Source organism: Crotalus tigris, unplaced genomic scaffold, assembly GCF_016545835.1.
Source record: "Crotalus tigris isolate CLP2741 ecotype Arizona unplaced genomic scaffold, ASM1654583v1 scf7180000024439.5362192, whole genome shotgun sequence".
Taxonomy (NCBI): Eukaryota; Metazoa; Chordata; class Lepidosauria; order Squamata; family Viperidae; genus Crotalus; species Crotalus tigris.
Window position 1 is genome coordinate 3,073,675 of NW_024100609.1, and position 25,807 is coordinate 3,099,481.

The 25,807-nt window shown below is 42.0% G+C and overlaps 1 protein-coding gene across 3 annotated transcripts in view; it reads left to right on the forward strand.

The window, feature by feature from the left end:
* Positions 1–1,200: 1,200 nt before the first annotated feature.
* The window catches only part of ASAP2 (ArfGAP with SH3 domain, ankyrin repeat and PH domain 2), a 92,099-nt gene continuing 67,492 nt past the window's right edge, over positions 1,201–25,807 (forward strand). Inside the window, exon 1 of one of the 3 annotated variants that reach the window (XM_039331858.1) lies at positions 1,201–1,673. In XM_039331858.1, the coding sequence (XP_039187792.1) occupies positions 1,548–1,673 (126 nt within the window). In that variant the 5' untranslated portion in view covers positions 1,201–1,547. The remainder of the gene's footprint in view (positions 1,674–25,807) is intronic. The other 2 variants (XM_039331856.1, XM_039331857.1) reach the window with 2 other exon arrangements.

Here is a 25,807-nt window from a genome sequence, read left to right on the forward strand (position 1 = left end):
GGGCTGTGTGAACAGACTCTTCAGAAAAATCCAAACAGAGTGTGGTTTCAGTAAAGGTGAAAACTCACACTTGCAAGAAACTGAAAGTACATAGTAGAGCCCACCCTCAGGGGAAGCCAGTCTTACTTACAAAAGAGTAGATCCTACTAGCTATACAATCAGAATATAGCTGGAAGGGCCTTTGTGGTCTTCTAGTCCAGTGGTTCTCAACCTGTGGGTCAGGACCCCGTTTGGGGTTGAACAACCATTTCACGGGGGTCACCAAACAACGCAGTCTGCCATTTTTTCCCCTTTTCCTTAGCTGTGCTACTCCCTTTTATTCTATTGGCTTTTGAAAGCCAATAGAATAGACTATCTTGAATAGAGTCTAATTCTATTGGCTTTCAAAAGCCAATAGGAATTGTCCAGGCTGTCTCTGCCCTGCTGAGCCCGCTAAAAGTCCCATTCTGCAAACGGTGCTGCACCAGTTGAGTAGTCCTCAACTTACGACCGGTTTGGGGTCGCGGCATTAAAAAGGTTGAGAACCACTGTTCTAGTCCAACCCCCTGCTCAAGCAGATGATCCTATATTATTTCAGACAAATGGCTGTCCAGCCTATTCTTAAAAACCTCCAGTATTGAAGCACACAAAACTTCTGGAGGCAAGCTGTTCCACTGGTTAATTGTCCTCACTGTTAGGAAGTTTATCCTTAATTCCAGGTTGCTTCTTTCCTTGATTAATCTCCATGTTTCTTGTCCTGCCCTCTGGTGCTTTGGAAAATAAGTTGACCCCTTCCTTTGTGGCAACCTCTCAAATACCACAATTCTACTATCATGCCCCCCTAGTTAGTACAAAACATTTAGGAACACTTGCTTGAAGTACAGGTGAGACCCTACGCACACACCCAGACTCCAGTTTAGCTATCTCTAGGGGCATCCCTTTCCAACTTTCCCTAGCTTGCAAGATGGTATTGAAAATCAAAGGGGGCAGAGCCACAGCATTGCCAGAGTACCAGGGCCCAGGAGTGCAGATACCCTTCCCCAATTAATCCCCCCCCCGGGTCTTACCACCTCCCCGCCTGGTTCTTATCAGGGCGCAACAACCTGCTCTGGCCTTCGGAGGGGCGGGCGCTGCATTGGGTTCTCCCCCAGTGCGTGATTGTGGGAGGAGTACTGGTGTGGCTTACCCCCCTCCCCCGCGTGTGCGTGATTAGAAGGCAGGGCGGCGTGGCTCGCTCGGTCTCCCTTCCCTTCCCAAAACTAGGGCATTTCCGTGTGTGTTTGTGTGTGTCTGTGTCCGTGTGGGTGCCTGCCTGGGTGTATCTGCGCGTAGGTCACAATAATAGCTCCTTAACGCTTCCGAGCTGCTTAGCTTGCAAGGAGAAAGCCCTGCAGCAGCGGCTGTTTGTTGAACGATGTAAGGCGGGGAGGCTCCCCCCCCTTGCCTTGCCTGCCTGCCTCTCGCTCGCTGCCTTTCCAATCCCTTTTCCCCGTCCCCTCCTCTCCTGGAGCCGCCCCGCCGCTCTCCTTACTCTTCCCTTTCCTTCCTTCCTTCCCTCCCTCCCCGCCATGCCAGACCAGATCTCCGTGTCGGAATTCGTGTCCGAGACCAATGAGGATTACAAGTCGCCCACCGCCTCCAACTTCACCACCCGGATGGTTCAGTGCCGGAACACCGTGACGGCCATCGAGGAGGTGAGCGGGAGTCGCGAGCGGCGGCAGCCGAGCCCAGCCCTGCCCCTCCGCCTGGCCTGCAAAAGGCGGCTCGCTTGCCCGCCAGTGGCAGCTCCGGACTCGTCTGTGTGGGTCGGTCTGGGGGGGGTGGTGGAAGCTGGCTGGAAGATGGAGGAGCGGAGCCTCGAGCCGTGCCTGGGTTCCCTTCCTTCTCTTCAGACTTGCGTCTTTCTGGCACAAAGGGGGCTTCGTGCCCAGCTCAGTCCCCTTGCAGCATTGGGAGATTGTGCCCGGCTGGGAAGAAGCTTCGCGCGGCTTTCTCATGCTCCTGCTTTTGCCCGCCTTTTTTTTTTTTTTTTTTGTGGTGCGGGTTCCCCTCTCTCTGGCGCTTCTTTCCTCTCAGCAAAATTCGTCTCAGTGTTGCTAATCCCGCTGCTCCAATCCTGGCTAATAGACTCTTTGCCACAATGGCTGGGCTTCCTTCGGCCTTTCAGGGATGGGGCGGTGTGGAAACACCTGTATTTGCATATCTTTCCCCCCAACATTTCAACCTGTCTTCTGTAACCAGCGGGGGATACATTGGGGGGGGGAGGGGAGAGAGAGAGACGCAAAGCTATCGGAGGCACCTTAACTGTTCCTAATAGATTGCAGCTTCTCTGCGGGAGAGGGCGGGAAGAGCCGCTGACGAAACAACTAGTCCATAGTTACTTTCCTTTCTTTGGTATAGTTCTTGTGTTCCGGATAGAGGGACCACCATTGTGAGATTGAGGAGTTGTGCGGCAGGATATACTTTTTTAACGGGGTGCTCTAGGAGCCACCATGCTGTGTCTCGATCTTTTAGGGGGGAACCTCACTGAACCGAAGGGGGCTTATTTTTGAGCACACATGTAAAGCAAATGTAAAGTTAAATGTTTCCACATTGTAGGGGCTCTCTGGGTTCCACTCTGTGTTTATTCCTCTCTATTATTTTTGAGTGGCATCTTTCCTTCAGGAATAGAAAGGCATCTATTTCTAAACAAAGGGCCTGAATCCCTGACCACTAACATCAGCTTTGGGGCTTTTTTTTTTTTTAACCAAAGCAGCAACTGTTCTTTCAGGCGTCGTCTCTTTTGCTGACATCACAAAATTTACACGTTCCCATTTTAATAAGTCGGGAGACCCGTGGATCTTGGTTTTAAATCTTCAGACAAAAGAAAAGTGGATATTGCATGCATGGTGTTTTTGAAGGCAAAAGGGATTTGATTTAGGACTCTGCTTTTGTTCACACCAGCCCTCCCAAAAAATGCATCTCCTCTGATACAGGATAGAAAATGTTAAATCTTAGTTGGGAATTCTTTATGAGCCTGTGTCAGGATTAAAAAAAAAGTTTGTTTTCAACATTTTATGTAGGTTGCAAGTTTTTCCTTTACTGCTTGGATTAACACAATACTGTCTTCCCCCTCTGAATTTTGAAACTTATCTAAATATTTTTGATGGTAGTTGTACCTCTTTGATATAAATAAAGTAAGTTGTTTTACATTTTTAAACTGAATACTGGTCCCTTCAGACTTGCTTCATCTGTATTCATTATATTGTAAATTGATGTATAATTTGTTATGGTGGGCTGATATACTTGTGCCTGGCATTTTAAAACAAGCTAGTTTGTGCATATTATATTTGTAGAATTACTGTTTACTTCTTCAGCTATGGTACCCTAATTAGTTCAACTTTTTTCAGTGTGCATGTTGTTAAGATCTTAAGAAATACAAAGCAGTCTTTAAAAAAAGTTTGCCTCTACCATTTAAAAATTAGCATGAGTTTTCAATCTCTGATGCTGCAGTTAAACACTGAAAATTTCTCTTACATAAAATTGGCTTGGAATACAATGAAAGTTATTTTTAAGACATGCATATAGTCATTTAAGTGCTGTGAAATGAGAATTAGCAACATAGTGTTTGGAAGTCCCACCTTTCCCTGCAGATATATCCATTACCTCTCTCTCAGGTTGGCTGATTGAAAGTGAATAGATATATGATGGAAGAAATATTTGGAGTGGCCAACGTACTGTGTAGTTCATTTCCTGCTTAAGCCTTTATAAACAAGCATGCTATTTCTTCTGAATCCATGGAAGTTTCTGGTGAACATTGAAGCACAGTGTTGGAGGACATCCAAAGATAATTTTTAAATGGACTTTTATACTTATGACAGAATCTTTTCGTGTATTAATTCCATAAATAACTCTTATGTGATTCAGTAGCATTTCCTGTATTTTGAATTTTTCACAGAACAATAGTGCTTTAATTTTAAAAGTTTATAGAATTTATGCTTATTTTTTTAGAAGTGCTGTATCTGCCTATCATTCTTTAACACATGACAAAGTTATGTTTCTGCAAAATGCTCCTATGTGTGCAATGAAAGTTTAAGGTTCATTTTCTAAAGTACTGTCTAAAATTGGCAATATAGGAGTGATGCTTATAGGGAATCTTATAATTGGATTAACTTTCACACCCTTACCAGCAATAGCTTCTTCATGGCTTAAACAATAAAGGACGAAAACATTAAGAAGTAGAGAAGAAATGCTTTTGAATTACCACTTCAATCATGGGATTTCTTTTTTTAATCTTGTGAGTCAAACACCGGGGCAACCTGATTTGTGAATGAGCGTCATTCTCAGTTCTGGTGAGATAAATGTGAATGCTTAATGTGGTTGTGATAGCTTAAAAATGCAAATAACTATTTGTAATTATAAATGAGAAAGCAGATCATTTAAACGAGCAAGAAAACAAGCAAACATTTTGAAATATACTTGATACTTTATCAGCTGTTTTTTTGCAGTCAAATATAGTGCTGAAACTGGATTTCAACGCAGGACAGTGTTTCTTATGTAAAATCTTTTGATTTTGGATACTTGATAGAAAAAAATAATTGTTATACATTGATTATCTTTGACATAATAATGGAAGGTGATAATATTATCAATATTCCAGTAATCTGCTAAGAATTGCTCTCTAAAAGTTATTCAGAGTATGATAAATTTCATAAATTGGTATGGCATTATCTGCTAGTATTGCTTTCTTTACAGTGAAGGCCAGTGTTCTGAAATGGCTTCATTTAAAAACTGTGTTTACGTTCAAAATCAAATACGTATATTGTTACTATTTTAAAAGTAGTTGATTCTCCCCTCCCCATCTTTCTATGATACATATTACCATTTGCAGCATTTACAGTGTTAATCCTCTTTTAACAATGTCTGTGGAGATGTCATCAGACATGGCTATCATTCTCCCAATTGTGAAAAGGAAGTGGTAGTCTATTATCTGAACCTGGTTCTTCATGATGCTTGTTTGTGTATTGTGCTGTGAACAACAAGGACTTTCCTGCCAGACTATCTCCACAAACTTTATTTAAAACAGTAATTAGACTGCACTATATGAGTCACTGAAATAATAGGAACTTTAGGTAATATGTCTGATGACTGAAGTTCTATTTTTTCAAGTGGGATAATTCAGAGGAGAGTTCATTGTGATAGTCCAAAAGATTTCTTGTCTCTATTGAACACTGATGAACTCTATTGAATGGAATTTGATCTCCTATTTTAACTGCTTCAGTGTTAATAATTTGAGACGATTAAAAACATGTTTTTGTTTCCTTTCTAAAATTGCTTCAGGCGCCATTCTGTGATTAAGCGACTCTTATGATCTGCTTGCACAAAGAAATAATTTGACTAAAATTTTAGTATTATTATTTACATGTTAGCATTATAAAAACATGCAAACAGTGGCCTTATTAATTTGATGAATAAAAGTAAATAAAACTAGTAAAAACCTGTTGCTTTAATAGTATTATCTTTCATATAAATTGATCATAAGATTTCATTGAATATATTAAATTTTGAACTTGTTGTATAGAAGAGGTATGGAAAATCCTTTGTATTATAAATTATTTGAGTATTAAGCACCCCAGTTCAAGTGAAAAACAATTATTTAATGTGTGTAGACTAGAGTGTTCAATGATTCTAGGAGTGTTTTATGTTTAAAATTGTCCCATTTTGAGCTTAGTCTGTTTCAAATTTGGAATGGCTCTAAAATTGCTTGAAAATGATTTTTTTTACTTGCTTTAAGAAACAATTTCTAATTTAAGAACAACTTCTTAAATATATTTATAGAATAACTACATTTAGCAGAAATCCTATGGTACATAATTTGTTGAACTGAAAAGTAAAATGTGAAGTGAGACAATGAAAAATGTTTCATAAAGAAACATTTTTCATTGTCTCACTTCGTTATAAAAAGTATAATGAAAAAAAATGAAACAGGAGTTTTCTCTATTTCAAATAATAAAGTTAGTACATCAAACCTAAACCATTAGAGCATATTTGCAGCAGTAAGAATACATTTGTCCTGGAGGGGATTCCTTTCTGATCCTAGATGAGGTGGTGTTCAGTTAAGATTATGCTGCATGCAAATGAAAACCTGTTGATCAAGTTACCCAGACAGAGAGAAGTTGTTATAATACTAATCCATTTTGTTTAATTTTCAACACTATTTTACAAATAAGATTTCTGAATTTTGTGTGTTGGGATTTTACAAATGTGATACTGTATAATTATAAAGTAGTAGAGTTGGTTAATCAGAATATTTTCTCTCAATTTTACTAGTGGTAGGTAATGGGAAATCTGAATTTTTTTTAAGTGAATGGCTAATTGTTTGATATCTGGAAGTACAAATAGAAAATTTAAATAATCTAATTTGAGTCTTGCTGGATTGGAATAGCACTTTAGCATCAGCAGAATAAATAAATAGGTACACACAAGTATTATTTTTGAAGGATCATTTCAAAATAGGACTAGAAAGTAACCTCTAATAGCGATCAATTCCATAAAAGTAATGATATTTTTGTTGTTTGTGAAACATTTAAGCTATATTTTTATGAATCATTACAAAGTTACATAGTTCAGAAGAAAATTATTTGAGGTTACACCAAATAGAAATAATTACAGACTAGTGTAATAAAATAAGTATAAATATAAATAAATCACATACGTTGAAAGCTATAAATATTTCAACATTGTTTTTTGTTTAAATGTACTTTTAAAATTGAATATGTTAGTATTTTATTCTTACTTCCTTTCAGGAGAAATACATCCTGCTCATAACATTTGTGGAAACAATTATGTAATCTCTCTGGGACTGTCACCTCCATAATCCACTGTGTACCATAATTCGTAATGCCAATGCTGGCTGTACTGTGTGATCATATTTAGAGGGTACCAGGATAGAGAAAATAGAAATGATTTTAAATATGGTTATGTTTTCTCTGAACCACAATGGGTAGAACAGAAATAATGTGAAAATTCTTAAGCTAGTGTTGATTGGACTTTCTATTAATGCTGATGACTGAAGGGATATATTTTAGTATTTATATTTAGCATATTAAAAGGGCAAGAGTGCAACAGTGCAGTGTTCTATTAAAATTTGGGGAACTGGTGTTGTTTCCAAGTAGTGTTAGTCGATGTATAAAAGGAAAAAAAAATGGAACAATCTGTTTTGCTCTGAGGCAATCTATAAAATAGCAAGACCTAATCATTTTTCAGCCAAAAAATCTTGAAGCCTCTTGATTTTTGATGGTTGACATAGTCGTAACTATCATTAATAGATTTTTTTTACTCATATAACAAAATATTCCAATTTTCTTTCCTCAGTGCAGCTCTTACATACTCCAGATTTCTCTAGATAGTTTCTAGATTCCTTGGAAAACTTTAGCTTAAACAAATTATTTTGGAATGACACAGAAACCAGGCTAGTATTATAGGACAGAATTTATATATAGGAATTTGCTTCTAATGCTTTTCTTTTTTTTAAGGCTTACAATTCAGGATTATTTTCTTTTGATACAAGTTCTTCTGAATCAAGTTTAATGTTAGTTATTTAATTGCTAGGAATTGTATGTAGCAGTGGTATAACATATGAACAATTTAGACTACAGTTTTTAGTAGCTGTGTGTATGTGTATGTATGTGCATGGCAGGCTTGCAGTTTCATCTGTGGCTTTGTGTAGTAGTCTGTTCACAATAAACTATAGTACGGTAAATTATATTCAAAGTCAATTTCATGCTGACTTTAAACACAACTGACATATTCATAAATATTTTTAGTATATTGATAGTTTTCCAAAACAGATGGGTGATCAAGATGCTGTTTTTACATTTAAAAAGGTTCTCCTTCACAGCCCAATTCACTTTGAAAATGAAGCTATTTCTGTAGGTTTGCATCCCACTTCTGTTATTGTGAATGGCTCACACATTGCAAACCAACCAGTCAACCAGTGTGGCATGGGCAAACTAGACTGATATCTTGTTCAACAAACTCTGGTTTAAAAATCCTACCTAGCACTACATTTGAAAACAAACAAACAAACAGTCACTTCAGTTGATTGTGAGCTATGTGTCATTGCAAACTGTCCAGAATGAATGTCATAACAAACTCATTGAGAGCAGAGCCTTGTGCTCTTATCACTGACCCATTGGCTAAGGCAGTGGTTCTCAACCTTTCTAATGCCGTGACTCCATAATACAGTTCCCCATGTTGTGGTGACCCCCAAGTGGGTGTGGCCACCAATAAGAGGGAGTAGGACAGCTAGGGAAAAGGGGAAAAAATGGTGGACAGTGTGGTTTGGCGACCCCCGTGAAATGGTCATTCGACCCCAAATGGGGTCCCGACCCACAGGTTGAGAACCACTGGGCTAAGGTGAAGAGATTTACTAGGATGCTATTAATAACAGCAAAACAAGGTAGATAGGATTTGCTTCTACTTATTTGATACGATGTCATTATTAAACAACAGTGTTGGTCATCACCATGTAATCAGACCAGACCCAATTATATGACCTTTTTCTGTGGTTGTCATTAAGCGAATGTGGTGGTCTTGGGGGCTGGGCAATGTTAGAACTTCAAAACCAGGTTGTAAGTCTCTTGGAGGGCAGTCAGTTGTAACTAGGAAAGGTAGCTAAGCAACCATTGTAAGTTGAGGAGTACTTGTAGTTGAAACTGTATTTTTTGGTAATTTATGAGGGGCAGGATACAATTCATAATTAATAAATAACAAAAAGATTTCCTAAAAATTTCTACTGATGCCAAGGGCATTAGTGCAAATGTTATAATTCTTCTTCTAAGCCAGTGATGGCGAACCTTTTAGAGACTGAGTGCCCAAAAACCGCCTTGCCCCCACTCGCCACCGTTTTGCCCCGTGTTTTGCCACCACTCTGCCTGCCTGCAGGGCCACCCACCGCCTCCCTGGCCTGCCGCAACAGATTGCCCAGGCGGCCCTGCAATGCCATGGCGGCCACGCCCTCCGCCTGCACCCTGCAGCAACGGGGCATGAGGGCAGAGTCTTGTCCTTGGCTGCACTGCTCCGCATGGGCTGCGCCTGGGGGGGCTGCGGGGGGAGGTGGGCTCAGGCGAGAGTGCGCGTGCCCGCAGAGAGGGCTCTGAGTGCTGCCTCTGGCACGCGTGCCATAGGTTCGCCACCACTGTTCTAAGCAGTCATATTTCTTTAATGCCAATTCTTACAGCTGAATCTTTAGTATTCATATCTGAATTATAACAACCTCTCCTCCCCCAAAATTAGAACATAGACTATGGAACTGAGAAAGCAGAGTAACTTTATTATGTTATATTTGCTGTGATTCGTTTTCCATTAAAACAGTTGGACAGGTTTTTTTATTATTTTTTTTATTTTGTTTTCTTTGAATAGTACTAGTGAAATCTGTTTTGAAGAAACTCATTTAACAATCAACATACATTCACTAATCATTTTAATCCCTATCAATCAGATAAGATTATTATTTGAACAAAACCAGAAGATTGAAAATTTCATTACAATGTGTAGATCAGTCTTTTGGGCCTCCTTTCTGAATTACAATATCAAATACTGCCAAACTGTTACTTGATACAGTTTTCTTCTGTGGAAAAGAAGATTCACAATACACAAAAGACCACTCCAATTAGAGGTTTCCAAACCTCTTTTAATTTGTATGAGATTGACTTAAAAAAAAATGGAATATAATTGTCCAGCAGCAAAAATGTTTCATTCATTTCTCCTTTGACCAAGATAAAATTGTATCCTTATTAAAAACCTCAGTTAATCAGGGCTATGATGTCAGTGGAGGACATGTGTGCGTCAAATAGGAGATTTCTATTTGGAATGTAAGATTGAATGGAAAATAATATAACAATGAATGAAATAATAGTATGTTGAATGTCTGTCAGACTAAGGGAAAGGAAACAATAGACTGGAATGATGGAGGGCTGATCTTATTGAGGTGAATTGATGACTTCATTGTGGTTTTATAATGAGTAGAACAAGATTGGAGCAATTCCGGAAATTTAACTATTGTTGAATTAAGAATGAAACAGCTAAAATGAATATCAGAAATGTGACTTAGTATCATATACACGTAGTCCTTGACTTACAACCATTCACTTAGTAACCATTAAAGTTACGAGACTGAAAAAAGTGACTCATAACTGGTTTTTACACTTATGACTATTTCAGCATCTCCATGGTCACATGGTCAAAGTTCAGATGCTTGGCAACTGGCATGTATTTATGACGGCTGCAGTGTCCCAGGGTCATGTGATTATCTTTTGCAATCTTCTGACAGACAAAGTCAATGGAGAAGCCAGATTCTCTGAGCAACCATGTTACTAACTTAACAACTGCAGTGATTCACTTAACAACTATGATAAGACAGATCATAAAATGGAGCAAAGCTCACTTAACAGCTGTCTTAGCAATGGAAATTTGGGGCTCAATTGAGGTTGTAAGTCAAGGACCATCTATAGATAGTTACTTGTATGAAAATAGAAACCCACATATTAGTTTACTGCTGCAAGACTACCATATATACAAAAATGAAAAGATTCTGAAATATCCACAATGGAGGAATGATTGGTGAAAATGATGGAATTAGCAGAGATGGCAAAATTAACTTGTTGGCTTAAAGAAAGATCAACAATTACATTTATTAGTGACTGGAAGCCTCTTACGGAGTTTTTTATTGAAAAAAGAAGTGAACTGGTGAATTATGGATTTGATGACTAGAAAGGGTAGATTATGGAAAGAAGGAAGAGGGTAAAATATAAATGCTTTTATAACTGCTGTTAAAATGATTGAAAGCCACTTCTTTACTAGTTTTTTTCTTTTCTTTTTAAAATTACTTTTCCTTATTCTCTGAAATTTAAAATCTGTACCATTTTTTTCTGTTGAAAACTTCTTTAATAAAATTATATTAAAAGCAAATCTACAGGTTAGTAATAATAGCATATCACACTCCAGTGAATAGTGATAATGGAAGAATCGGTGATGAATGTTAGGGGAATGCAATCTAATGGAAAATACTCTGTAAGGTGAAATGATGGGAAAATTCAGAAAAAGTGATTGAACCATTTCATGAATGAATTAGAATAGTAACTGGGGAACATCTACTTAAAAAGGGGGTCTGTTTCAAATACTTGGTTTATTTGCAACAAAGGAATGATATAAATCTAAAATCGTGATTTATTGGATTGTTTCTGATGAAAGATTCAGAGGATAAAAGAAAAACCTGTTGGCCTTCTAGAAAGTGTTGAAATCCTGCTTTTCTCCAGCATGCTGACTGAAGAATCCACCAATGAGTTATTTCAGTCCTCCTGCCCAATCAGACCAAGTTGTCAAGTTGTTACGCCTCCTCATTATCTGGGAACCTCCCAGTTTCATCTTGGTCTTTCGCCCATGACAACGTGATCTCTTGACTCTCTGTTGTTTGGAGCAGGTCTGACTAGATTTATTGATTCATTGGTGGATTCTTAAAGTTATCAGATTTAGTAAAGTTTGTTTCCCTTTTTGGAGGATCTGTTCCTATCTTTCTCTCCCTTTAGGGTTAGAATAGAGCTCCTTTCTAGAACGGGGGGTGGGGGTGGCCCTTTCCCTTCCCTGAATTCAGCAGTCTGCTGAGTCATTATAATAATTCCCAAAAGAACTGGGTAGAGTTTTCTTCCCTTCCGGGGGGAGGGTTTGTAAGGGGATTGCTTGTGCCTTCCCAGTAGCGCGCGTACTGTTGTTCTGCTTGGTGACCGCCATTTTGAAACCTTGTGGCTTCTTTCTGACCGGGCTCGGTAGGGAAGTTCTGTAGCGGCCGCCATTTTGGATTTACGAAATAGTCTCTTTCATGAAGTTCTTCTTTTGCTGGAAGATTCTAAAGGGCTTGTTTCAGCTAGAGACAGGGGAGTAATCAGGTTGTTGATTTTCTGCTTGCTTGTGGCTGCCGCTGAAGAGGAGGGAGCCTCGTGGTGCAGCAGTGAAAATTTTTGCGCCTAACAGCATCGTTCCCTGACTAAATTGAAAGCCTCAAATTAGCCCCGTTTGTTCTCTAGCTGCCTTGCACTGAATTAGGGGGCTCAATTAGCCTCCTTACCCCCCTCCCCCCTTCCCTTGTTCTCTCTCACGGGACCGCCAAGGTCCGCTGTTTTAGAGATATACTTTCCAGGGCTACGCCCATATTACACCCAGGCTAGGACGCCATTTTGTTTTTGTTTTTTAAAAATAAGAATAATAATAATAGGAGGGAGACTGATTCCAGTCAATCACATTGGGTAAACATAGTTTACTGAGCTTGTCTGTATTCATTTTGTCTTGAGTCTTATTGTTTCAGAAATCATCTCTCCTATTCAAGGCACTCTGTTATCACAAAGTGTGGAATCAGCAGCAGCTCTGGTCCTTCAGGCCTGATTGCCGTATTATCTGTCTGCCCACTCTGCATCTAGTGGCTGCTCCAGCATCCTGACCATCACCACTATTGTGGGACATGTGTGATTTCACCTCCAACCATTGTGGAGTGACAAGCGCTTCTGCGTCGAGCATGAGTTCAGGTTAGCCAGTGAGCTGACTCATGCCAATCCACGTGAAGTCAGTCCCTCTTCAAAGGGGCTCCTGATGTCCGTTGCAGACCGAGTCAGTCCCAAAGTCACCTTTGGGTTGCATCTCGATAAAAATGGCAGAACCAACTGAGCCACGTCCCTTGGACACGGATGTCACTCCAGCCCCAGCTGACCCGGCACCCGAGCCATCTTCAGGCAAGGCCAAAACCAAATCTAAACACAGCAGGAGGGCTGGCACGGCAAGCGACAGATTGGCCGACCGCACACACAGAGCTCTGGAGAAGCAATTCTCCTGGGCCTAACGCTTGTCTGCTGAAAAAGGCCTCACATTGTCGACCTCCATACCATCGGACACGGGAGCGCCTCAACCGTCCACATCGAGAGCATGGTCGCATGAGATGGTGTATCAGCAGATCCCGACTCAGACCCTTGGTCAAGTAGGACCACCTCTATTTGGGGAGGACCTTAATTTGCTAGGTCTGTCAGCAGCACCCACCGCTGCTATCACACCACCTGCTGCGGGGCTAAGGCTTCCGCTAGAGCAGTCCGTCTCCGACCAGCTCCAACTGTGGATATCGCAGGCTGTGTGCCAAGCCATGGCGTCAGCGGGTCACCAGCAGACGTCTCCCATTCCGGGGCCTTCCTCTTCTTCGGCACCAACAACCGCCACACGGCCTTCACTGGATTGGTCAGGTATGGTCTTCCCATCCCATTCTCCTGATTCTGACTCTGATGTTTTGGATTATGAGGGAGGCAAAGACGATTGGTCGGATTGCGAGGAGCCCACTTATGAATCCCAACCTATGTCAGAGCTGTTCAATGCTTCGCTTTTTCCTGCCTTGTTGCACAGAGCCTGTGAGGCAAGTAAACCCTCCTCTCATCCGGTCCCAACCGCTCAACCTTCCTCTGATCAGGAAACTAATCCCTTGTTTGCTGTGCCAGTAGACACGCACCTCCATATTTCCTGTCCCCAGTTATTCCTCAAAAATATCCAGGAACAGTGGGAGTCACCAGCTTCTCAGCCGTCACAAGGGGCGACTGAGCGCAAAATAGTAGACATGCCTAAGACATTGGCAGACCTATTAGAGGTCCCGAAGGTAGATGAATCCCTAGCACCACTATATTCAACTGCCAGCCTCCCGGCTGATGTATCAGACGCCCTTAAGGCAGAAGATAAAAAATCAGAAATGGCCTTGCACAAAGCGCATTTGGCATTGGCCTGGGCAATTAAGGCAGCAACGGCCACTTCCTTCTTTGCAAGGATCTCTATTACCTGGCTGCGTCAATTGCAGGATAGAATTCCGCTGGAGGAAACCAGGCTTCATCAGGATTTGACTAAATTATTGGCCACGTCCAGGTATATGGCGGATGTCTCCCTGTATTCAGCAAAACATTGAGCCCGAGCAATGGCCTCAAGCATAGTCGCTAGGAGGCTCCTGTGGCTAAAAAACTGGAGAGCCGAAAGCAAACATAAGTGGCGCGCGGCCACAGCCCCCTTTAAGGGTAGCAAATTTGGGGAGGCTTTAACGCCATATCTCGTTGAAAACAAACAAAAGGTAATTTCTCACATGGCCCGGAGAACTACCAAATGGTTCACCCCTTACAGTTGCTGGCAGTCCTTTCGGGCAGGGGCGGCTACTGAGTCCGCGCAACCATTCCGGCCACCTGCTCCTAAATCGGAGCGCTCCTTTGACAGGGCAAGTTATAGGGACAGAGCCAGATACTAGCCACAAAGCAAACATTCCTTTCGTGGCAGAGGGGGTCGCCCCTTCCGCTGCGGGAAATGACTCAGAGGGAGCTTCTCCCATTGGTGGCAGACTCACTTCATTCGCCAGTGGGAAAGCACGACCACAGACTCCTGGGTTCTGCATACCATCAGAGAAGGCCTGTCCCTGGAGTTCAAATCCATTCCATTAGATCACTTCATGTCTTGCCCAGCCATGAAAAACCCCATAAAAAGGGGACTCATGGAAGACGCCATAAAACACCTATTCACCATCAAGGCAATAGAGGAGGTTCCCCCATGCCAGGTGGGGCAGGGCTATTACTCCATCCTGTTTGTAGTCACAAAGTCTTCGGGGGATGGAGAGCAATCCTCGATCTCAAGGGCCTGCATCTCCACCTTCATTACAAGAGGTTCAAAATGCAAACATTGCACTCTATCTTAACCAGCATCAGGCGGGGAGATTTGTTGACCTCAATAGATCTGAAGGAGGCATACCTGCACATCCCTATCCTCCCAGATCATCGCAGATACCTGAGATTCTGCTACTTCACCACTTTCAATACAGGGCCCTTCGGCCTCTCCTCAGCCCCCAGGGTCTTCACCAAAATCCTGGCAGTGTTGGCGGCTCACTTGAGGCTGATCCCCGTACGGGTCCAGTGTTATCTGGATGACATCCTGATCCAGTCCCTGTCAGTCTCAGCCGCCCAATCAGACTTGACCCTTACTATAAGGACCCTGCAGAACCACAGCTTCCTGATCAATTTCAAAAAGAGTCAGATGACTCCCTCTACCTGCCTGCTTCATCTGGGAGCGGTGATAGACACGGAATCGTGTCACATGTAATTGTCAGAGGAGAAACGCAAGAGCATCAGAGACCTGGCTCGCAGGGTGTGCAGACACAGGGCTGTGGCATTGGCCATGTTTTCTCAACTCCTGGACAAACTAATATCATGCATAGCAATAATGCCGTGGGCCCGGCTACATACCCGGGAATTTCAGTGGTTCCTACTTCCGTACCAGAGGCAGCATACCAGCACGTCCAACAGACTGGTTCGGGTTCCTCATCAGGTACGTTTATCACTCGGCTGGTGGACCTCATCGTTCATTCACAGAGGGACCCTGTTCAAGGAGCCCAGTCGACTTCACGTGACCACGGACTCAAGTCTTTTCGGTTGGGGGGCTCACCTCCAATCCCAGATAGCTCAGGGTTGGTGGTCACAAACAGACCTCAAACACAATATAAACTGGTTAGAGCTCAAAGTGATACATCTAGCTCTCCAAAAATTTCACACAGCAGTCAAGGGAGAGCATGTACTGGTCTGAACAGACAACATGGCCACAAAAGCTCACGTAAATCGCCAAGGGGGCACCAGGTCCAAATCCCTCATGACGGAGGCCCGAGCGTTGAGCTCCTGGGCAGAGAAACACCTGCTCTCCATCAGGGCCGATCATATCTCGGGGGAGGCAAATCGACAGGCAGACTTCCTCAGCAGCTCGACAATAGATCATTCGGAGTGGATGCTACATCCAGATATCTTCAGGGAAATATCGGTCAAATTTGGTCATCCGATTGTGGATCTGTTTGCCTCCCCGGAGAATGCTCAGCTGCCCAGGTTCCTTTCTCGGTTCCCTTCCCGGGAAGCAGAGAGGACGGACACACTTCGCAGCAGGTGGCCACAAGGTGTGTTGTATGCCTTTCCCCCTTTACCTCTGCTTCCAGCAGTAATCAGGAAGATCCTGGAGGAGCAGGCGGAAGTGGTCTTCATTGCCCCTTACTGGCCCAGGAGACCATGGTTCATGGATCTGGTGAGTCTTTCATCCTCAGCCCCATGGCGGATTCCTGACAGCCAAATACGGCTGACGCAAGGGGATCTCCAACATCCAGACCCCTAATGGCTTCAATTGACCGCCTGGCACTTGAATGCCGCACCCTAACTGGGGAATTTTACTCGGCGGAGGTGATTGATATGATCCAGGCGGCTAGGAGACAGGCAACAAACCGAATTTATGACCACACGTGGAAGAATTTCTGTCGTTGGTGCGACAAGAAGCACGTAAATCTATCACAAGTGACAATTCCCAGGGTACTGGAATATTTATTGGAGGGCGTCAACAAAGGGTTGGCACCCAACACTTTACGCAGACAGTTAGCAGCTCTGTCCTCGATTCTGTCATGGGACTCCTCGGGCTCCTTATCACGACATCCAGCCATCCGGGCCTTCTTTAAGGGAGTCGCGAATACCAGACCGCCTGTGATTCATAGGTATCCCTCCTGGGATTTACCTTGAGTTCTTCAGGCACTAACATCACCTCCCTTTGAACCACTCAAAACGTGCTCATTGTGACACCTATCGCTCAAGGTCTCCTTCCTAATTGCCATTACCTCGGCCAGGCGCATTTCAGAGTAGCTGCCTTGTCGGTTAGGAAGGACCTGTGCACGTTTCATGAGAACAGGGTGGTTCTCAGACTTGACCATTCATCCATAGGGCTCAGGAGGTCATTCTCCCAAACTTTTGCCCTCATCCGTCACATGAATTGGAACGGCGCTGGCACAATTTGGATGTAAGGAGAGTCTTACATTGCTATATCAAGCGCACGGTGCCCTTCCGTAAGTCGGAATCCCTATTTGTGTCCTTTCAGCCTTCTTCAATGGGGCAAAAGATTTCGGCTTCCACCATAGGTAGGTGGATCAGGGCCTGTATTTCAAGCATTTATGTCTCACTTGCCTTGCCAGTTCCTCCATGTGACGGCTCACTCTACCCACAGTGCTGCTACAACTGCAACGTGGGCAACCCAGGCGTCCATTGAGGACATTTGCATGGCGGCAACATGGTCATTGCCATAACCGTTCATTAGACATTATCATTTAGACAAATTTGCTTCAGCTGAAGCCGCTTTCTGTAGACGTATCTTACAACAAGTAGTCACACCATCTGGGGGTCCGGCCCCAACTGACTCCCACCCTTAGGGACTCCGGAGGCTTTGGTACGTCCCATTGGTGGATTCTTCAGTCATCATGCTGGAGAAGTAGCGTTGGCTTACCTGAACATCTTTTCTCAGCATGATGATGAAGAATCCATGCCCTCCCTAATAGTTGTCAGTTAGGTCCGGGTGGGATACTCGTTATGTGAGTTTCGCTTAATACCTGCTTGAGAGTCATCACGTCGAACTGTTATCAATGGCTTCACCCGTCGATGAAACTGGGAGGTTCCCAGATAATGAGGAGGCGTGACAACTTGACAACTTGGTCTGATTGGGCAGGAGGACTGAAATAACCTGTTGGTGGATTCTTCATCATCATGCTGAGAAAAGGCGTTCAGGTAAGCCACCGCTCCTTCTCCCAGATACTGGACCAGGGCAGTAGATGAGCTCATTTCTGGGATTCCATGTCTGGCTGACCTCAGAAATATGTTGTTTTATATGTTGGGTGTGGATTTTAATTTTTTTTTTGTCTTCTGGTTACCTATAATTATTGTTTTTTGTATTGGTTTTTATTTGATATATACTACCTTGAGTCACAATTATTTGACTTGGGGGGGATATGTAAATCTAAATAAATAAAACAGATTATCCAAGATGCTGAACATGGTAGACATTTTTTTGATAATGTTGTGAGTAGGTTTGAAAAATTTATTTATTTAACATATGGCAAAAATATAAAAAAGCACATCACAATTTCATTCTCAATGAACAAATAGGAAACTATTTACAAATTCATAGACTATTTACATAGTCAATATATAATGGAGTTGCATTCAGAAACTCACTGGGGTTTCCTTGGTATGCGCTTAGAGTTCCACAATATATTGCGCTGTCTCCTTTGGAGCACCACAGCTACATCCCAAAGAGGATACCTTTCCCCATTTATGGAGGAGTCTAGCGCACCCGCCATGTAACATTCTGGAGAAGCAGTAGAGGGCTCTTATTGCGTCTACACCTCAAGAAGATTGCAGTTGTTATCCAGCAAGTTTGTGGCTCTCCCAATAGGTGGATGTCTGGAGCAAAGCCTATTTATAGTATCAGAGATATTGGCAGGTGAATATTACTAATTATTTTCTTATACTCTCGGAATAGAGCATTTTGTAGATGGGCTGGAGGAATATGACTAAAATCTGGTAATCAGAAAGTTGGGGTAGATCTTATTGTGTTCAATATGATGCACATAGTGTGATTCAGCTGCGTGTGGATTGGTCTGTTATGGCTTCTATTTATCTAGATCAGGGGTAGGCAACCTTGGCTCTTTTATGACTCGTGGACTTCAACTCCCAGAATTTCTGAGCCAGCATGGCTCAGCTTGGAAACTCTTTCCCCTCAGCGTGGCTGGCTCAGGAATTCTGGGAGTTGAAGTCCACAGTCATAAAAGAGCCAAGGTTGCCTACCCCTGATCTAGACTGAGAAACAGTATTCTGCTGCTGAAAAGACAAGGCCGAGAGCTGAAGATCGCAAGGTCGAAGCAGAGGAACTTCAGGAAGACCACACAGCTTTTGAAGGATGTTATTTCTTGATCACAGGTTGGCTGCAATCTTCTTGAGATGTTCTCTGAAGAATGTTTTCTTGAGAATTACCCCAAGGTATTTGGGGTATTTGTTAGGAGCAAGAAAAGTATTCTCCAACTGTATATTTAGTTCATGGTATGCCATCTTGTTGTTGATGTGGCAGCACCTTATTTCAGTCTTACTTGGGTTTGTTTAAAGTCTCCATTGGTGAAAATATTGAGAAAAAAATATAATATATAAAGAAAGCAATGAAGTGGAAGAAACTAGAGTGACAGTAGCAACTATAGCAAGAGAAAGCATTCTTTCTAAGCCTATGGAAACTACAAACAACTACAAACAACAGTTAAAAGTTACGGACTATCTTTACTTGTACATGAGCTATTTTGGTCATATAAGGGAATAAATAATTGAATTGCAAATCAAAAATATGAAGGCAAATTGAATTAATTGAGAGGAATGGCAAGACTGAGAAGGTCATGACTAAATCAAATTGATAAGAACCTGAGAAAAAGGTGAAAAGTTTAAAAGAAAAGGCAGTGTATGAATCCGTGTTTGGATGGGATGGAAGTAAGGATGGTCTAAAAAAATATGGAGCGATATGATAAACGATGTTAGTGTAAACTAGATATATGAAATATTTCCTTCAGTTTTTTAAACTCATGCCTTTAATTTATTTGCCTTTATATATTAATTATTATTTATTTGTTCTACATCCCTTTCTGTATTTTGCATAATGTTGCTTACCTGAAAGAGAATAGTATTATGGGTTTCTAGGTAAATATGTATGTACGATGATAATTAGTATTAGTATTTCTAGTATTAGAAAATAATAATTAGTACAATAAACGTTCTGTAATAATACGGTAACAATTCCAAATGTTCTCCAAAAGTACTGATTTTTCTCAAAATTCAAGAAATATTCTCCAAAACGTTGTTTGATGATACAGGATAGCTATTGGCAGTATAACCAGAAAAGAGGATACTGCTCATATTTATCAAAGAGACCTGCCAGATAATTTGTCAAATAATTTTCAATCACACCTGTTAAATTTTCAGTCCTTTTTCAAGTTACCTAACTAACATCATCTGCTGCCATCATTTTCAGCTGCCAAAAACCATCTTAGCTCAGTGGTAAAGCACGTGTGGTAAAACACACAAAAAACCATGGTTTTGTCAGCAGGCCTGGGGACCCCGAATGGAGAAGGAGCTAATCCAGTGTTTCTCAACCTTGACAATTTTAAGGCATGTGGACTTCAACTCCCAGAATTCCACAGCCAGCAATATTTGGTGGTAGATTTTTTTAAATGTTGGAAGGTGCCTGGAGTCACCAATGTGTGAATTGAATGACTATATAGATTTGTTTAATCAACCAACCAACAAACAAGCAGGTTTTACTTGCTTCAGTGTTCAGGTGATATGTCAGGTTGGGAAGTTCCTCAACTGAATCCTTGTAAAGCTGCTGCTGCTCAGGGCTGATTGTAGATAAGCCAATGGCCTGACTTGCTATTCTGTAATAGCAAGAGTGCACTTGAAACAGAAAGCCTTTTGTTTTGAACTTTGAACTAATCATTTGGTCTGGAAGTTCTGCCAAATCATTTCAGATCAGCTGGAGTTTGGCAGAAACAAAATTAAGGGAGATGCCAGAATGATTTATAGCAGGGGTCTTCAAACATGGCCCTTTTATGACTTGTGGACTTCAACTCCCAGAATTCCTCAGCCAGGGAAGATTAGTAGTCATTGCCCATTACAGTGATGGCGAACCTTTTAGAAACTGAGTGCCCAAAAACTGGCCCCGCCCCCGTTCCACCCCTGTCCTGCCCCACTCCCACCTCACAGGGCCACTCATCGCCTCCAGGGCCCGCCGCAGATCGCCCAGCAGTGCCATGGCAGCCACGCCTTCTTCCCACGCCCCGCAGCATCAACTGTGCGCGATGGGGCATGAGGGCAGAGTCTTGTCTATGCTGCCTGACTGCCATGTCCTTGGCTGCACTGCACCGCGTGGGCCACGCTCGGGGGTGACTCTTCTCCAGGAGGGCTACTGGTGAGGGGGTCACGGGGGGAAGCAAGACTGGGGCAATGGCATGTGTGCCCACAGACAGGGCTCCGAGTGCCGCCTCTGGCACCTGTGCCATAGGTTCACCACCATTGGCCTATTATTTCTTAATGCAATATACCCACCAGTCCACCTCCCCCATGTTTGTCCCCAAGCCTTCCTTCTCTTAACTACCAAAGTCCCCGTGTGGCTTATCCCAACAGGCCACTTGCTCCTAGCCTGTTCTTTTTTGTCTCTGTCCTCATATCATACTAGCAACTTTTGCAACTTTTCCTTTCTGTGATGGTGACAGTGCCCTTCCAGTCGGACATCATCTATCAGACCAGACTGGGATTCTACTGCCGGAATCTTCCCAATCCCTTCCCTTCTCTCCCTCTTCTCAGCTGCCAGTGAGCTGATTTCCTTCTTTCCCCCATTAATTGTGCTTAGAACAAATGTATTTTGATCTGCGCCATATTTCATTCCATGCACATACCCCAAAATCCAAAATACATATGTTTCAGTTCAGCCATGGATCTTCCAAATGCAGGTGTTGCAGCATATAGAATGGCTTGGGCATAGAAAAGTTTGCACATCTGTATAACTGTTCTCTTTTTTTCTTAATATAATTGCCAGTTGCACCAGGAAGATAGACGAATGGTATGGTCTGAGTGAGATAACTTGATATATGTAAAGATTGACTCCTTCAGGAAAATAAAGATTGTAAAATTAGACTATGGCTGTTCTAGAAAGAGTAACAGGTTTGCTTTCTTTGTTAAATTCTCAAAATCAAAACCTTAGTTTGAGTATTATCCTTTCTGAGATACTCAAAACTTGGGTTCACATATTGGGCTAACACTATTGTAATGTGATTTATTTTGCTTTTGCATGACATATGAAGCTATTGACTATAGTTTATAAACTATTGTTTATGGAATGCACAACTGTTATTGTCTTTAAGAGTTGCACTCAGCTTTGTACATTCCAGAGGTAAGGTCTAGGTTCCCAAGTAGACCCAGTTTTGCTATGTTAGTTGTTAGTCAGTTGCAGGCTTAAAGCATCAGTTTTTCCCTTAAATATGACATTCAACACAAACACACACAAATGACTGAATTCTTTTGGACTCAGTTCACTCATGAATTCTTGCCTTATAGAAGAGATTGAGTCCTTCAGTGTGTACCTCTGATTTCAGTTTATATGTGAATCAAGCTAGTCTGATTTGCTCAATAAGTCATAGTTACAATAAATCAGTAAATCATGTTAAAACACATTATTGCAAGATTACTTGTGTTATGGTAATCTAGACCATAATTCTAAATTATGTCTAGTGGAAGCAAGAGATGGCAGCCTTCTTTAGGAACATGTATTTATTTAAGTCATTATTAGCTTCATATCTTACTCTTTTTTTTGTACAGTTCCAGGTGGCATATGTAATGCTCCTTCTCATTTTCCCTACAACAACAATGCTGTGAGTAGGTGGGGCTAAGACAATGACTGACCCAAAGTCACCCAGCCATTTTTCAGTTCCAAAGGGAAGATTTACAACTCACAGTCTCTCAATTATCTAGCACCAGCACCTCAACTCCTACTATAAAATGTTACGATAAGATCATTCAATCCTTGCTGCTTTTGTCAATCATGATATAAAGAAATGGTTTAGCAGATTTCCTTCAGAAGTCTTTTTATGTATGGGACCTAAAACAAAACCCAGACTCTTGTAAGAGAAAGATTTGTTAATTGGTCACTTATTGTACAAGGAAAAAAATAGAATGAATATGAAGCATATTTTCCTGTTACAGGGTCAGATGTAGGTTTTGGAGCAACAAATTCAGTCATCTGATAACTAACTTAGTGGGTTATCTCTGTTGTTTTTCAGCTGACCACAGATTCTGAATCAGAAGACAGTCTTAATCTATTATGTGACAAAATAGCTATACAGCTAATCCCCCTTTCTTCCGTTAGACTTTGCTCTCATTTTAAGACATGCAAGTAAAATTAACTTTCATACTTTTTTAAAGAGCTGTCTCTTTGACTACTTAAAACATTTCCCCTACAAATCCATTTTACTAAACCATGGAAATAAAATAAATTTCTGTCAGGTTCCTCCATTAATGTGATTGTAAACAATGTTTTTTTTTTTTGTAAATGCTTTTTTTATACTGTTTAAATAATTCCTATTAAAACTTATAAAGCCATCAGTGAAGATATTCTTGACTTGAAAAGTATCTAGAAAGTGCAAACCTATCATTTACATACACGGTATTCCCTACCTAACAACTTCCCATTTTCTGTTTATTTAGAGTGAGAACATCTGCACATTTTGAAGCAAAAAAGACTCTTAATAGTCAAGTTGAGCAATATAGTCATCTTGCTTTCCCTTAAACTCAGAATAGCAGTGAAGGGTTGGATTTTGATGCCTTAATCTTACACTACAAGATTTCAGATGTCATTGCTACTTGGTGGAAGAAAGCAGGCAATTGGTGAAACACGAAGGGTGTAGATCAGTGGTGGCAAACCTATGGGATGGGTGCCAGAGGCAGCATTCGAAGCCCTCTCTGTGGGCACACGCATTGTCTCCCCAGTCCTGCCTCCTCCCACCGCCCCCTCCTCACCACCAGCCACCCCAGAGGAGACTCGCCCCTGGGCACAGCCCACAGGAAGCAGCACAGTCAAGGACATGGTAGCTGGGCAGCGGGGACAAGACTCCGCCCTTGCGCCCTGTCGCGTGCAGATGATGCTGTGGGGCACAGGCAGAGGGTGTGGCCGCCGTGGCGCTGCTGGGCTGCCTGAGTTTTCTGTGGCGGGCCGTGGAGGTAATGGGTGGCCCAGTGGGCAGGGTGGAGCGGGGACGGGGTTGTGGGGGGCGGTTTTGGGGCACTTGGTCTCTAAAAGGTTCACCATCACTGGTGTAGATTGATGACCAGAAAGAATATATGTGGACAGTTGTTGACAGATCTGTCCTAGATGCTTAGAGCTGTTATTATTGAAACCTTGGGGAGCAGTGTGTCTTGACTAGTAGGCTATAGTTGATTTATACTTGTCTGTATGTGGAATTTCAACACTAATTGCTGAGAAGCAGAATCAGGTTTGTGACTGAAAAATATTCTTCATAGGAGACGGACCAAGGGAAGCAAACATACAATTAAGATCCTAAGACAGTGCTGGCAAACCTATGACACATGTGCCAAAGACGACATGCCTGACATATAGGGGAACATATTAGTATTTACCAAAAGCATGGCTGCTTTTGAGTGATTTTTGGGGACTGCAAAAGGTGGATGAGAATGTGGTATGGTCTTGCACAACCTCCAAACACTTACGCTGTTGCATGGCCTCCAGACCCTCTGCAAATGAGTTTGTTTTGCTTCTATTTCATTTTTGTAATTATTTGATTTGTTTATATAATTAACACATAGTGCCACACATGATCGGGTTGTATTTTTTAAAAGATAAAATTAATATGTAAAGATTTTTTTCTTTTTTGTTTTGTGGTTAGGGTAAGTGGCACATCAGCAGATTCAGTTTAGGTGTATTCCAAATATTTGTCATGCCAAGCCCAAAAGGTTCACCATCATTGCCCTAGGACAGAGGTCCCCAATCTTTTGGACACCAGGGACCGGTGCCATGGAGAAAGTTTTTTCCACAGACTAGAGGGGGTGTGGTTTTGAATACTTTCTGCATCCTGAGGATGGAGCTTTGCTTGTATGTGCGGCCCGCTTGCTGACATGCTGTGGACCAGTGTCGGGCCGGGGGTTCGGGGCCCCCTGCCCTGGGAGATACTATCTCCTCCTAGTAAGAAGAAACGGCATTATGATCCACTTGTTCTTGTCCCTTGTGAGTGAGAACATTCATTCATTTAGTTCACAAGAATACTGTTATTGCCATGTGAAAAGTCAGCAGGGAGGGAGAAGGAAGTGGACTTGCTCAAAGAATCATCTGGTGCAGGCAAAGCTATTTGGGAGCAGGCTGGTGCTGCCAGTCAGAATACATCAATTCTAGCTGTGTTTAGCCTCATCAAGAAGCTGAGAGCTGTTTGTATTTAAGATCCTGTCTGAGAGCAGCCTGGCATTGGGACAATTCTCCAGGGTAGCTCAGCCTGGTATGCTGTGTTGTAGCAACCTTTTGTATTATCTAACCCCTGACACAAACCTTTCTCAGAAACTGGAAGACGTACACTGCTTTACAGGTGAGCTTTCACTACAAGAACTTTGGTCCTTAACCAGTCTGGTTGTTAAGTGACTCATCACATAATCAGACCTGATTTAACTCATTTTACCACAGTCATTAAGTGAATCACATGGTTGATGAGCCAATGCAGCTTCCCCAATTGACTTTGCTTATTGGACAACAGCTGGGAAGATGCCAATTGTATCGTGTGACTCCCATTTTCTGCAACCATTGCAAATGTGAGCCAGTTGCCCAGCGCCTAAATTGGGATCATGTGGCTGAGGGATCATGACGTAATTTTGAGGACAGATCGTAAGTCGCTACAAAACAGTTGTAACTTTGAACTTTGAATTCAGACTGTATTTACAATACTTCCTCTATCCCAGCAAATTGCAAATAAACTAGCAATTGCAAATAAACTAGCCTAAGAGAGTCAGGAGAATCTGCAAAAAGTAAAGCTTCTATTGTTTTTTTAAAAACTTGCTACTTCTCACCCATGCATATAAGGTGAGAAAATACTTCCGGTATATGAGGGAGGGAAACCACATAGAAAGTGTGGATGATTGCCTGTGTGTGGGGAAAGTATGCTTTTTTATTATTTTTGTTAATCCTTATAAAGTTATTACTTGACTATGAATTGAAGGTATTTTTTTTCCCATGAACTGCTATATTTTTTATAGATAAGAGTTATGAATATGGAGTTGAAAAAAGCTGTAGCACAGAAAGCATGCAAATTAGGATTGCATTTATCATACTCAAAATAACAATAAAGTTTTTTGAATAGCCAGACATCCAATTTAATTTAATTTAATGGCAAATAACACTGTACTTTAAATTTCAT